The sequence below is a fragment of the Peromyscus eremicus genome, chromosome 17, assembly GCF_949786415.1.
Source record: "Peromyscus eremicus chromosome 17, PerEre_H2_v1, whole genome shotgun sequence".
NCBI classification, from domain to species: Eukaryota; Metazoa; Chordata; class Mammalia; order Rodentia; family Cricetidae; genus Peromyscus; species Peromyscus eremicus.
The window spans coordinates 6,112,315-6,127,229 of NC_081433.1; the positions used below are offsets into that span (position 1 = coordinate 6,112,315).

At 51.9% G+C, this 14,915-nt stretch overlaps 1 protein-coding gene across 1 annotated transcript in view; it reads right to left on the reverse strand.

Moving 5' to 3' along the window:
• The window catches only part of Col4a1 (collagen type IV alpha 1 chain), a 118,322-nt gene that overhangs the window by 16,588 nt on the left and 86,819 nt on the right, over positions 1-14,915 (reverse strand). The window contains exons 25-41 of the mRNA XM_059244929.1: positions 13,537-13,728; positions 12,876-13,044; positions 10,393-10,485; positions 10,203-10,307; positions 9,372-9,469; positions 8,391-8,541; positions 8,082-8,195; positions 7,295-7,462; positions 7,077-7,166; positions 6,122-6,274; positions 5,873-5,971; positions 5,685-5,774; positions 4,918-5,057; positions 4,021-4,147; positions 3,850-3,930; positions 3,289-3,387; positions 848-898 (exon numbers count right to left, since the gene is read on the reverse strand). Of these exons, the coding sequence (XP_059100912.1) occupies positions 848-898; positions 3,289-3,387; positions 3,850-3,930; positions 4,021-4,147; positions 4,918-5,057; positions 5,685-5,774; positions 5,873-5,971; positions 6,122-6,274; positions 7,077-7,166; positions 7,295-7,462; positions 8,082-8,195; positions 8,391-8,541; positions 9,372-9,469; positions 10,203-10,307; positions 10,393-10,485; positions 12,876-13,044; positions 13,537-13,728 (2,020 nt within the window). The remainder of the gene's footprint in view (positions 1-847; positions 899-3,288; positions 3,388-3,849; positions 3,931-4,020; positions 4,148-4,917; positions 5,058-5,684; positions 5,775-5,872; positions 5,972-6,121; positions 6,275-7,076; positions 7,167-7,294; positions 7,463-8,081; positions 8,196-8,390; positions 8,542-9,371; positions 9,470-10,202; positions 10,308-10,392; positions 10,486-12,875; positions 13,045-13,536; positions 13,729-14,915) is intronic.

Consider the following 14,915-nt stretch of genomic DNA (forward strand, 5'->3'; position numbering starts at 1 on the left):
CAAGGGCTTGCTCTTTCCAAGACACGGACAAAGCTAACTCCGTGGAACACTGCTCAGCAAGAGAGAGAGAGAGAGAGAGAGAGAGAGAGAGAGAGAGAGAGAGAGAGAGAGAGAGAGAGAACTGATGAAGTCAGGCCACAAAAAGTGCAGACTGACCAATTGTGCTTGCATGATATCAGGTCATTATTGGCTCCCAAATGGAGATGGGTATTTGCTTAGGGGAGGGTTGTCTTGGAGGTCGGGGTGCAGGATGGAAGATCAGAAGCAACAGAGCAGCTATAGGGTAACAGATGTGGATGTGACACTACCCAGAATGCATTGTTCCCATGGGTGCATAAATGAGTCAAAACTTAAAGAATGACAGACTTTAAATATATGCTGTCTATTGTATGGTAACATTATCCCCTCCCCCAAAAAAAAGCTATTTTTAAAAATAAGAAAGTCAGGGCTGGATAGATGCCTCAGCAGTTGAGGGCACTTACTGCCCTTACAGAGGACCCAGGTTAGTTCCCAGCACCTCCATGGCAGCTTACAGTATATACACACATATACTTATACTCAGGCATACACTTTTAATTAATTAACTAATTAATTTAAAAAAAAACAAGGACCCATGTTTACACTTTACTCAAAACTTAAGCAATACTAATATTAAATGGTATTTGGGATGTACCACATACCATGTCAACCGTGAATTAGATGGTGTAACCATAGGACATCCATTAGCCACTGGACACAGTCACTGCCTTGCTAAGAGGGGCATGCCGAATCCCATGGACTGTGGCCCCTGTTCCCCCACTGTGGTGGCCCCAGCAGACAGAAAGGTGTGTGTGAAACCGAGTCTTACCTTTGTCTCCTTTGTTCCCTGGGAAGCCTGGGAAGCCTCTTCCTGGAAGACCTACAGGACGAAGACAGAACGACATGCCTTTTACTCAGCTGCAGAGGCAGCAGGAGGCAATGTCCCCTCTGCTGGTGCCACATGTCCCTTGCAGAGCACATGGGAAGTAGTTCCGAGGAAGCTGGGAGCATAGTTACATCCCAGCAGTTGCCATGACACCCGCACTGGGACTGGGGACTCAGCATGCGTACTCCCTAAGGACCTCTCTGTACAGATCACTGAGGTGCTGAGCAGAAATGACCTGTGCTCACGATCGCTCATTTCCTTTAGGGGCAGATCAGGGGCCTCACCTCTCCCTGGGGCACTAGGGCAGAAGGTAAACACAGCGAGGCATCCTGTTGATCACTGCTAGAACTGAGAGTTCTATCTAGCTTTAAGTCTTTATCATAAACACCATGCTTTCTATGCTTTCTGTGCGGACTCGATGGAAGCAGGCAGCCATCGTGCAGACCCTACCCTTAGAAGGCCTGGGCAGCCTTGGGCAGGGAATGGATCAGCCAAGCAGACCTATTTCTGGTACCAGCGGACCACCCTCATTGTGACCTGGCTGTCTGGATCCATTACTGTCTGAGGACGCTCCAGTGGCTCCAGATGACCCAAACACATCTCAGAACATAGCAAGTCAAGACCCAGGAATCCTAAATGGCCCTGGAGCCATCTTCACCCAGGTCCCAGAAGAAGCACCTCACATTGGTGGCCCAGGAGAAGAAAAGGCCTGTGACTGGTGTGAACACCCTTGACACACCCCCTCTGTCCCCTTATAAGCAGGCACTTGGCTCCTTTCTCCAGTCTGCTGCCCCCTGGTGTTCACCAAGAGGCTTCCTCTTGGTCTTTTCCTGCCTAGGCTTATTCATCTGCGGCAGGTCTCACTAGGGCAGGCCAGGGTTCTTACACACGCTGGATCGTTATCATCAATAGAACGGACGGAGCTGAGAACACAAGAGGAGGCTGTGGCAGCAGAGACCGGAGAGGGGCTGAAGAGCTTCGGAGAACGGCCAGGGCAGGAAAGACAGAGAGCAGAAGCCGCAGAGAAAGTAATGGTTGGAAAAGGCTTCAGCTGCTAAAATTCCAGGAACGTGTCCTGCTTTAAGAACCCAGGGTCCCAGGCACTCTAGGCCTGACAGCTGTGTTCCTGAGGAGCTGAGGCTCCCAACACCCTCAGGAGCTGAAGCACCAGCACATGCTGCTGCTAATCACTGCTGTGTAAAGCCACGGGTGAGGACGGGACTGCAGCATGAGCCGACGCTGACTCTCCAGTTCTACTTGGCCAGAATAAAACCCCCCAATTAGTCCCGGGCAGCATGACCACCGCAGAGACACACAGACAGGCTCTCCTCAGACGATCCCCCGACGCTTCACTGCTCTCACAGGAGGTGGGAAAAGTGCAGGGCTGGGCCGTGGGAAGGAGAGCCTGCTGCACACCAATGTGGTAGAATATTATTCTAAGGCGTGTTACCTTTGTGTATGCTGGATTTGTTTAACTCTGTGAAGCTGGGTTACTGTGCCTGCCTGAAACACCTGATGGTCTAATAAAGGGCTGAATGGCCAATAGCGAGGCAGGAGAGAGGAATAGGTGGGGTTGGCAGGCAGAGAGAATAAACAGAAGGAGAAATCTGGGCAGAAAGAAGGAGTGAGAGAAGGAGGAGGACCCAGGGACCGGCCACGCAGCTACACAGCCAGCCCTGGAGGAAGAAACACAGAAAGGTATACAGGAATAGAGAAAGGTGAGAGCCCAGAAACTAAAGACAGACAGGTTCATTTAAAGTTAAGAAAAGCTGGCGAGAAACATGCCAAGCTAAGGCCGGGCATTCATAATTAAGAATAAGCCTCCATGTGTGATTTACTTGGGAGCTGAGTGATGCCCACCACCTCAAGAGAGCAAACACAAATTAACAACACACTGGCTCTGGGTAGAGGAGAGGTTCAGAGGGAGGAGGAAGTAGAAAGTGTCTTAAAACCATCTTTACAGAGAACGACAAAAGAACTGGAGAATGGGCAGCAGTGACAGCGAGGAGGCCCCGCTGCTCCGCTCCCGTCCGGCTTGACCCAGGGTCCCCTGCTTCAAACTGTCCCTGTTACCCCCAGACCCTGGGAGACTAGGACCCTTTCCCAAACTGGGGAAAACGCTGCACAGAGGAATTGTCTTTTCCGTTTTGTTTGTCTTGTCATGGCGAACATCAGCTAAGTAGCAAAGGTGGCATTTCTCCCCAAGTGTGCATCTGTGTCTCCTGGACCCTCCCCTAAGATAAGAAGAGCATCCCCAGCCCAATCCAGGCCCATCCCTCATGTCCACATCTGTTTTAGGAGCTGCAGGGAACACAGCACGGGTGTCTCTGTGTTCGCTCAAGAAGGCGTGCAGGTTCTGAGTGGGAAACAGGAGCAGGACCTACCTGGTTCTCCCTTCTCTCCTGCCGACCCCGGGATTCCATCACTGCCAGGCTCTCCCTTCTGGCCAGCTGGACCAGTGGGGCCGGGAGTCCCAGGAAGACCTTGCGGAGAGAAGACACAATCACTCATGGGCCCCCTTAGCACCATAGCTCCTACGAAGCGACCCCTTTCAGGCATCGTAAGGAGCTGTTCCCTGCATGTGCATCCCTGAAACCAGTTCTGACCCACTCCCACAGGACCCTCTCTGCTGCTAGGACCAGCATAGACCACACCCAGTGCTCACAGAGAGAGAGGAGAGAAATGTCTGAAATGCCCACGTCACTACAGAAGCAGCTTGGAGATGCTAGCCCTAGTTCCTGACCTGCCCAAAACCATGAACCCCCTACAGACTCAGTCCTTGAAAGTGGAGGAAGGGGACCAGCTGACCCCAGACCCCAAACAGCATCCTAGGGCCTGGTTCACAGTGAAGGATGATCCCACGAGGCTCAGACTACACCCGCTAGCCCCCATCAAGCATGGGTGCTCGTCCTCTGCCCACCCACGTGCCAGCAAAGGGTCCCTACCTGCTTCTCCTTTGACACCAGGAATGCCATCCAGTCCTGGGAGGCCTTTGTCTCCCTTGTCTCCAGGCAGGCCTGGGCTTCCTAGAGAGAAAAATGAAAGTGCAGAAGTTGTGTGCTCCTGAACTGTCCTTGCTTGTGACCGAGTGCCCAGAGGTCACCCAGCCCCACTACCTGGATGGCCGATGCTCCCTGGAGACCCCCTTGGGCCTGGGGACCCTGGCATCCCTGGGGTTCCAGCGCTGCCTTTCTCTCCCTTTTCGCCAGGGCTGCCTGGGAAGCCAGCGAGCCCCTGGTCTCCCTGCGATGAAGAAACAGATGCATGAGCTACGGTCTGGAAGGACTCAAGCAGGTAATGGATTTTGATGCAACGAATATCACACTGCAGAATTCCATTTGCTAGGCTTTCCCGAAGAGAAATGAAGCCCGTGTCTAAGAAAGGTGGAGCTGACAGTGTCTCCTTTCCATTTGCCAAGTTCCTCAGGCCACCCCTGCTGGGGGATGTCTTTCTGTACACTGTGAATGTGTGTTGCTCCCATTGGCTAATAAATAAAGCTGTTTTGACCTATGGCAAGGCAGCTTAGAGGCAGGCGGGAAATTCAAGGAGAGAGACAGGAGAAAGGAAGACAGAGACAGAGGAGACTGCAGCCTGTCACCCAGGGAACAACACGCCAGCAGACTGGAACACATGGCAAAACACAGATTAATAGAAATGGGTTAATTTAAGATATAAGAGCTAGCTAGCAAGAGGCCTTCCATAGACCACACAGTTTGTCAATATTAGTCTCTGAGTGATTGTTTTATAAGTGGCTATGGGACTGCGGGGCCAGGCAGGATCAGAGAAAACTTGCGGCTACACACCCTCCTTCCTCCCTGGAGGCCACCCTCACCTCTCAAAGAGCTTCTAGATCTTCCCCTGGGGAGAACAGGCAGAAGCAGGAGGAGACGACTTTGAGTTAGTTGGAAGGGGTGTTACATGACACAGTTCCTGAATGTGCCCAGATAGTTTATAAAAACACGTCAGGGGCATTTCCACAGAGAGGGGAGATGTTTGCACAAGGGGAGATTTACCTTGTCACCAGGCCGCCCGGGGATTCCGATGCCAGGTATACCCGACTGTCCTTTCTCTCCCTTTGCCCCCTTCTCTCCAGGTAAACCGGGGACGCCCTGTTGGCCGGGGATGCCTGGCACACCTTTCTGTCCAGGTGAACCTGGAGACACAAATAATGGAATTTGAATTTGATAGCGCTAACACCGAACAGTAACAGAACACAAATCACGGTGCTTATCAGTCAGCCCACAACACAGCTGGGGTTCCTCAGGCAAGCCGCAACACAGCCACCCTGGGAAATGTTCCCTCTGCCCCTTAAAGACCACCATTGTATAAAGAGGGAAACAAAACACAACTCTATGAGACCATCAGCTCAGGGGAGCCCGAGACAGCGGGGAGAATTTTACACACCATGTGTGTGTTTATGACATATAGACACAGGTACCACCAACAGCCTAGGATGTTAAAGCAAGTAACTGGAACACCTCATAAAGACTTGGGAGCAGACAGGCAGGTTTCCAGTCTTGGCTGTCACTTCCCAGCCTGTGCTGAGAACCACCTCCCCAACTACTTGTCCATGAGCAGCTCGTACTTCACTGTCCAGTATGAATTACTTATTCATTTTTAGCGATGATCACAGTGTCGGCCAAAAGCTGTCCATCCTGGACAGGAGACTGTAAGCTAGAGACATGGCTAGCAGGCCCTCCGTCTTCCTGGTGAGCAGTGCCACTCTGCAGACATCCCACCGGCCCCATGTGCACACCGTGTATGTCCACATCCAGGTTACCTGGCATGCCCATTCCTCCAACTGATCCTTTGGGTCCAGGGAGTCCAGGGGCTCCTGGTGTTCCACTAAGACCTGGGTCACCTTTAGGTCCTAGAATAACAGAGAAAAACCCCAGCGTTCATCATCTATGAAATGCACAGAGAATTGGGTTTCTTGACAATGACCCTGGCCATACTGTCCACACCTACCTGGCTGTCCAGGTTGCCCTGCCTGCCCATCCTTCCCAGGCACTCCTGGTGTTCCAGGGTCTCCTCGGGAACCTTTATCACCAGCGGGTCCAATTTGTCCTGTATATCACAGAAAAACATGAGCTCCCACATCTGCTTAGGAGGCAATGGCTGCAGAAGAGCAGCGTGACCTGGTGTGCATGCAGAAATAGGTTTCCCAGCGAGACCCATCTGTCACCTCTGTCACTGAGGGCTCTCTTCCCCACTCACCTTTCTCTCCTTGGTCTCCTTTCTGTCCCTTCATGCTGCCCATGTCCACGTGTTCCATAGACCCTGGCATGCCAGGAAGCCCAATGTCCCCTTTGTCGCCTTTAAAGCCAGGGTCTCCCCTGGGTCCTGAGGAGCCTGGAAGGCCATGGTCCCCTGTAGAGGGAAGAGAGCAAGTGCCCGGTGAGATGCAGGCCCAGCCCTGTCTGGAAGGCGCTCTTTCCAGCTAGAGCCTGCAGAGCTGGGGAAGAACCAGATCACGGTGACTCAGTCACAAGGGAGACTGCGACCCCAGGTAGAGACGGCAAAGCCACCTTCTGAAGTTCGTTGTCCACTAATGATTCCAACACATGCCATTTAGATGAACCCTTCCCCCCCCTTTCCCAAGTGTCTTTCTCATCTTCTGTCACTCCCAAGGGCCCCCCAATTATAAACAAATTATAGGATAGAAAACTTCCGCATCCTCACATCAACTTCCCTATTTACGTCTCATGTTTATGTCAGCTTCTTCTTTTTAAAAGAACGGGATTTTTTTGGAACAGTTTCAGAGAACAAGAAATAGAAGGCTGGGCTTGTCCACGAAGTGGGCTCTAATAATGGGGCTCTGAGGCACTCAAGACTTGAACCCTCATACGACCGAAGAGTCCACAGTTCCTTGAAGAGAGAAACTCAGCCATTCCCATCTTCTTCACACCAGCGAGGCAGGCAGAACACTGTGTGCCCACACTCTGCATAGAGTTAATTCCTCTGAGAGAGGCGTCTTCCAGCCCCTTGATCTGCATGGAGTTAATTCCTCTGAGAGAGGTGTCTTCCAGCCCCTGAGCAACCTACATTTTTCTTTCATCTACTTCTTAAAACTAAGTGTGATCTATGATAGCACAGGAACTTCCCAGGATTCTCAGAACGTAAAGACAGAAGACAGTATGACACATGGTTTGCAAGCTATCAGCCCCCCTACCTTTTTCTCCAGGTAATCCTGGGGTGCCTGCTGGTCCTGGTGAGCCTGGTTGCCCTGGGGTTCCCATAACGCCCATTTCGCCTTTCAAACCTATGGTCAAAAGGAAAGTTAAGAACACGTCCCTACATCACAAATGGTAAATGCCCAGGAGTCAGGAAAGGAGGAAGTAAGCCATGTTCCCTCCTGAGCAATCCAGGCAAAGTTCAGCTGTCACTTACCTGGGAACCCTGGAACTCCAGGAGTCCCCTGCTGTCCGGGAAGGCCAGGGAGGCCTGACTGTCCTGTGAGGCCAGGAAGTCCTTGAGAGCCTTTATCTCCTTTGGGACCGGGCATGTCCAGTCCTGGGAATCCAGGGAAACCCTTCTCTCCTTTGATTCCAGGTGGACCTGAGGTTGGACAAATTGAGCAACTTACTGAATATTCTAGAATGGGCATTACCATGTGGAGTACTTCCTGAGCGCAGCATGTGAGCATGCCGGCACTGGGGGCTGGAATGATGCCTAGTGTTCAGGCTCATCAAGACAGCGGGTAAGCCGTCTCGGAAGAGAAAACCCTTCCCTTTCAGCCACCGTGGATCATGACCTCTGTAAAGCCTGCCCACTAGCCCCAGCCAACACAGGCGAGTTTTCACTAGTTTGCCCTGTTTCCCCAGTACTAGCATCATCCCAGGGTTACTGATACAAGGCCAAAAGCAACTAGACAAAGAATCAATTAGTTTAAGTTATCAGCAACTTAGTAGCACTCCTAACAAAGATAATAGGAAGACATCACGTTAAATAAGATCTTCAATGCGGCTGACCATGTGACAGAGATTTCTTTGGCACATCAACCAGACTCAGTGGGAGAAAACAACAGGAATCTGAGGTGCTTGAATTAAGCAAACAGCCAAGCCCATTTTTACAAACTAGAGTTCCCCCACCCCACCCCCCTTTATTCTGGCCACTGTGCTAACCTCCCCTGTCACCCCACAGTTCACAGGCTCTGAGGAAGGGACAGTCACATCACCTGACGACCCTGGTGGTCCCTGCCCTCCGGGAGGGCCCATGGCTCCGGGTGGTCCTATTCCTGGAACCCCTGGTGGACCTGCAGGGCCTTGAACTCCGGGAGGTCCCGGGTCACCTGTCAGGAAGGATGGGAATCAGTTGGAGGCTAGAATGCATTCCATCCCATACGCCACCCATCTGTACAACCGACACAGACACAAAACTGTTCTCCCAGAGTCTCCCACACACCCAATCAATGTGGACTGAGCCCACAACAGGTGCTCTGGGGACACAAAGCGAACGGATACCCTGACACAGTCTGGAGCATTACCTCTGATCCCCTGGAGTCCCGGGGGGCCAACCAATCCATGCTCTCCAGGAACGCCTGGTCCCCCGATGCTGCCCTTCTCTCCGGGTGTACCAGGAATGCCTGGAAGGCCGGGCTGGCCTTTGAGTCCTGGTAGCCCAATGCCAGGTTCTCCCTGGAAATCCCCCAAGACAACAGAAGCCAATCAATCATCAGCATTAGCATGTCTTTCCAGACCTCCCCGGCTCAGCTGCCTAGACCTGACAGTCGGCAGGAAGCAGGCTCTGGATGACTGGAACACGGTCACCTGTTAACACTTGCTCTCTCCCAAGAGAGAGAGGACGGGACCTGACTGGCTCCATCATGAGCAATGATTAGCTAGAGCCGTGATACCTCTCTCCCACTTCATGCTCATGCCTTCCAGCAGTTTCCCTGTTTCCTCTAATGACACAGGAAAGGTGTGTGTGTGACCAGTAGCCACCCAAGGACTCCCAGCCAGTCTAAGAAGTGCAGGACACTGGAGGGTGAAGAAACTGTTCAACTACACAGCACAGGGTTGGGCCAGCGGCTCGTCTGCCCAGGGCACACGGGGCAAAGAGGGGATGTACTTCCACTTCTCACAACCGAAGGGAGCTCTGTGGGTGTCAACCCTGGGAGACCATTGCTAAAGGCCCACCAGGGTGGCCCACACAGCTCCCGCAGCCTTGAATGGGATGTCCTGTGTGTCACCCTCCCAGGTGACATGTCTTTTCTGACAGAGGCTCTCAAAGGGCTGTCATCTGTCACTCCCAGTTAGAAACACACTTCACACTGGGACCCAGGACACAGGCAAGAAACGTTCACAAAGCTCAAACAAATGTTTTCCCTTCTGCTTCTTGTAGACTATGTTATTTAAAAACAAACAAACAAACAAACAAAAACCATCCCCCAAGTTTAATAACCCATGCATTATATGCCCAATTAGCAAGAATGAGGACCAGGCAGCCTGGGAAAGTCAATACCCACCTTTTGGCCTTGTGGTCCTGGGTTGCCGGGTAAGCCATTAAATCCAGGGCGGCCCGGACTCCCAGGCGCTCCCACGTCTCCGGGCAAGCCGTCCACACCTGTTTGGAAGAATGGTGGAAACCGTTACAGATGTAAGGGCTCCCTCAACGCTCTTCCCTTGGTCAGTGACGGTCAAGCTGCCTGAGTCTGGAATCGCCCGAGGTGGAGACAAACCTCTCGGCATGTTTGTGCCTGGGCTGGGCTAGGTGAGGTAGAAAGACCCACCGTAGAGGCGGGGCTGTCCCGTGAGCTGGGGTCCCTGACTGAGTGAAGAGGAGAATGTGAGCCAGGCCTTGGCACCCCCCTCTCTCTCTGCTCCCCAACTACAAACACAATGTGGGCAGCTGCCTCTCGTTCAGGGCCAGGCCCTTCCCCACCATGATACGCCTTCAACCGTGAGCCGAAGTCGACCCTCCCTCCCTTCAGTCGCTCCTGTCAGGGATTTTATCACACACAGTAGTGAGAAAAGTAACTAATACATCATGTAGACAGCAACAGTGTGTGGCGATGCCAGGCACATAGTCCTCATGTGCCATCTGTGTCTGGAGCAAACCCTCCATGCAAGATGATGCCATCACCTTCAGCCAGCTGCCTGAGGTGGTAAGATCACGGTCATCTGAGTGACCGGAACACAGGGAGGGACCCTGCCACAGCCTCCTCTTTCTCGCAGATTCACATGAAGCAGATGCCAAGCCCCTCACCACAGACCAGTCATTGAGTGACAGGGCACCCGTCCCCATCTGGTCTTCTGGCCAGAGTCACGGCCCCACACTAGGCCCATTGGAGGTTTACCTTTGGGGCCAGGAGGCCCGGGAAATCCAATCCCTGGCTGACCCACAGCACCCTTCTCTCCCGGGATGCCTGGTCGTCCTGGGGTTCCTGGGAAGCCTCGGTCACCTGTGGTGAGAAAGGCGAGTGATCAGTTTGAGAAAATGCATAAAGGAGCCCTGTGGTAACTAGGCAAGCTGGACTTCAACAGTACCTTGCGGCCCTTGGAACCCAGGGGGTCCCGGGAGGCCTGCAGCTCCAGGGGGGCCAGGAAGTGGGACGACCTTTCCTGCTTCACCCTTTGGACCTGAGGGAATAAAACAGAATCATATGTGTGAACTGTCACATCTCAGCCTCTCTGAAGACAGTGTGGGCGCTGTCATTCCCAGCATCCTCCCAGTACACAGCAGGGAGCCGCCACTCTCCAGCACAGTCCCTGCTCTGGACACACAGGCTGTGGCCATCACTCCCCATCCTCAAAGGCACCCTGAAGCCCTGCACAGAAAAGCCCTTGCGGTTTCTCATTTCTACACTTGCATGTCTAGAATCTCTCCCAGGACTACTTAAGATGTGTGTCCCCAGAATGACCAAAATGTTTATTTGACTCGGGATTCCTTAAGAGTTTCACATTCAAGCCACAGAGAGTTGGAAAATCTCCCATAACAAAAAGTAAGGTGGCCCTGGGTCATTTCTTGGTTAGCGTGTCTCAAAAACTAAAAATAAATAAATAAAAACCAAAGTGACTAAACCAAAAAAAAAAAAAAAAAAAAAAAAAAAAACCCAAACACTGTTCTCACCCCATCAGACAGAATCGCTCTCAGCTGCCTCCCATCTAGCCAGGATGTGCACCTGCTCACTAACATGATGGGCGAACAAGTGATTGTGTCTTAGCCTATGGAACAGTGTCACAATTCCTAGTGCCCTGGGGTAACACAAAGATTTCCACTTCCAGGCCCCACCCCTTCCCAGTTAGAGAGCCAGGGGAGGTCAGAACACAGCTGTTCAAAGTGTGCACAGGGACTCCTCAGCATGACATTCGAATTCCAGAGAAGGGGACCGTCCAGGAATGGCCGGCTGGCCTCTCACTACAGACTGTGAGAACCGACTGACCCCAGGACACATCTGCCATCCTGAACCCCTGGGATCCAACCGTTTATGATCACCACATAAACACAGCTCTGCAGATCAAAGGTCAACTTTCTGATCCAGAGGCTGACGGGGTCTGGAGGACAAGGAACTCTCCAGAATGTGGACAGCTGGTCAACAAAACCAGCAACACCTCCTTCTAGATCCTTCTTCCCTGGGGTGCCTGGATCTCCGAGGAACTACGCTGCTGATTTTTCTCACGTCTGATTTAACTCCTTCCGTGGCTTCTGCAAGTTGTGGGGACAGCCAGAGCTCTCAACTTATTGATGGTGAACTCAGAACCACGAGGGAAGGTGACCAAGGGTCCCCCTCTCTGGCTCGTTGGGGTCTTCCAAAGCCAGCCCAGTATTTCCCTACTTCTGGGGGAGTGGTAAAGGACAGTCCAAGTCCTCCATTAACAAAGTGCAGTGAGTAATGGGGTCCTGCTCACTGTGCTCACAGCCATGGAGGCAACAAAAGGCGCCACCCTTGGACTTCACCGTTGAACAAGGGCTAATACCGCCTATATCCTGGGAGGAAAGAATGTCCCCAATGAGGACAGGAACAGACAAAGTCTGGGCTATAGTCACGGCTAGGGAAACCATCACCAGAGCTGTGAGTACAGAGCCACCATGTAAACAGCGCCTGTGGTGTTCCTGATGGGAATTCTGTTCATGGGCTCCTTAGCCCTGTTTTTAATCACCCTAAGTCCTTCACTAACCTTTATAACTTTCTAAATCCTTCCCGGGACATACACTTTACTTCCTTCTCTGGGACAAGCCACTTCTGGCAACTACCCTCATTATCCAAGATCGGATCGTCTCAGGAATGAGAGGCTCATTCAGGTCAGTGTGGAATCACATTGAGCAAATAAATTACTGAGTACCCACTTACAGAAGGCAGAGGGGTGCCCCCCCAAATCCAGCCACCCTCAGTCATCTGGGTGCTGATGACATAGGAAGTTACAGGCCCTATTGGAGCGCACAGGCGGGCAGGGGCTGGGTCTCTCTCACAATCAACCCTGCTTAGGGCTTGGCACATAAACCACTCAAAAGACAGTCAGCAAGTGACCTAAGCCAATGGGAATTAAATGGCAATCTGGACATTGCAACTTAGATGCCTGAACATCAATGAAAAATAAAGATTATACTGGCACACGCCTTTAGTCCCAGCACTCAGGAGGCAGAGCCAGGCAGATCTCTGTGAGTTCGAGGCCAGCCTGGTCTACAGAGCGAGATCCAGGACAGGCTCCAAAACTACACAGAGAAACCCTGTTTCAAAAAACAAAACAAAAACAAAAAACAGAAGCCAAAAGGAGAAGAAAATGGCTTCATGTTTCACCTACTTCTACCCAAGAGGCTGACTTGAGCTGATCTGCGGTCCCTGTGCATGAGCTGGCCCATCTGACACAAGGGGAAACAGAGTACAGAACACTGAAGGACTCATCTAGTCACATCCCTCTTCTGGGAAGACACGAAACAGTGCATCCTGCACCCCTGACCCCAGTTTCTGTGACCTTGAAGCTCCCCTCACCCTCCCACCCCACCCCCCATTCCGGTCCTGAAGTCTTACCTGGAAGACCTGGGGACCCAGGGCCTCCAGGAAAGCCTGGTTGTCCTTTTTCACCAATAGGACCAATGGAACCGATTCCTGGGGGTCCAGGTGGGCCGATGTCACCACGACTACCAGGGAAGCCAACTCCTCCGGGGGGACCTCGCTCTCCTTTCAATCCTACCAAACCCTGAGGAGACAAAAGACAGGAAGGATGGTCAAGAGACAACATTGATCTCTGTATCTATTCCTGTGTCACCCACAGCAAAACAGTGACAGGAGTCCAGCCAGCTGCCACTGTTCACGACGTCACGCCCCACCAGGTCAACTTGGAGTTAAGAAGGGACACCAATATTCTTCTCCCTAAGCAGTCTTCACAGCTAGAGGTCTAGAATCCCAGACTTCAAACGATAGGTACGCTTTAGAATTATTTCCCACAGAGAATATAAGATAGAAAAACTCATCTCTTTAGTCCCTAAAACATCAAAGAGACTCCGCCATCTGTAACCTATTATACAAGTCTCAACCACTAACCCCTACATTCATTGACGGATGTTGGCCACGAAGCCAGTGTATGCCGTCTGAGGGAGGCTCCATAGTTAAGACTCAAAGCATTCATTTCTCTGCTCTCTGCAGATCCCCATTTGTAAAGCACATGTTCCAAGTCTGGAAATGGACCTACCGGGGAGCCTTTGGGTCCAGGAAGTCCTGGGTGGCCATCTCTTCCAGGGGTCCCTGCTCTTCCCGGCATGCCTGGCTGTCCTGGAAAGCCTGGGTCTCCTTTGTCACCTTTGAGTCTCATGTCAAAAAATACCTCGCCAGGCTCTCCCTTAGCTCCAGGCTGGCCCATGAGCCCTGGTGAACCTTGCGGACCCTGTAAAAAACAAACCACCTCATGTCACCAGGAACCTACTGTGGGATGCATCAGGAGTCAGTCAGTCTTGAAGCTGAGGAGCCACCCTTCCGGGAACACCACATCTTTAGATGTCATGTAGATGCTAGCCAGCAGCTCCGTGATGAAGCCTCAGCATCCACAGCCATCTTAAAATCCCTTACTTTGTTAGGATTTTCTGTTAGGCATCCCACATGGACCAGAAGGGATGGGGAGTAACACTGAGCCCAGCTTTGAGAAATCCTGGAGTAACTTCTTTTCCCTTATGATTGCTAAACCTTCCAGAGAACATCTTGGCAACTGGTGGAGCACTGCACATGCGTGACTCCTAAGAAGAGTGTCTGAAGGAGGAGGCGAGCACTGCACATGCGTGACTCCTAAGAAGAGTGTCTGAAGGAGGAAGCACTGCACATGCATGACTCCTAAGACACGTGTCTGAAAGAGGAGGCAGCTGACAGAGCTGGAGCTGGGGCCGCCATTGTCTGACTGGTCTGGGTGTTCGTTACGGAAGCTGCTCAGCTTCCTTTTCGCATTCACACAGTCCAGAAGTGATAAGGGCTTCCAGGGCACGAGGGATTGGGAAAACCCAGGCAAAAGAGCCCAGGGCCTGCTCTTTAACTGGGATTTGGGGAAGCTATTTGGACTTTCTCAAGACTGTCAAGAGATACACAAGAATATTTTTATCCTGGGATGTCGAATCTACAAGGACTGTCCACACCCACCAGCCCTCTTCCTCCAGCTGTCTTGAGAGCCGAGGTGCAGAGAGATGACAGCGGCATCAGACCGTTCCGGTCTCGGTCACGAGACAGGCACACCAGACCCCCTGAGGACCTGGCAGAATCTAAACTCTCCATAACTCACCTTATTTCATCTCTCTTCACGAGCCCTATCCAAAGGCCCTTTGAGTAGGTATGATTCACAATCACAAACCACTGTGAGTACTTACAATGTATACTCCTCCAAGGAAGAGGTTAGAAGACCAATCCAGAGGAAAACTCACACAAAAATTATAATTTAAAAAAAAATGGCCTGGGGCTGGAGAGATGGCTCAGTGGTTAAGAGCACTGACTGCTCTTCAGAGGACCAGGGTTCAGTTCCCACCACCTATATGGGAGCTCACAACTGTCTGTAATTCCAGGATCCAACACCCTCACACAGACATACATGCA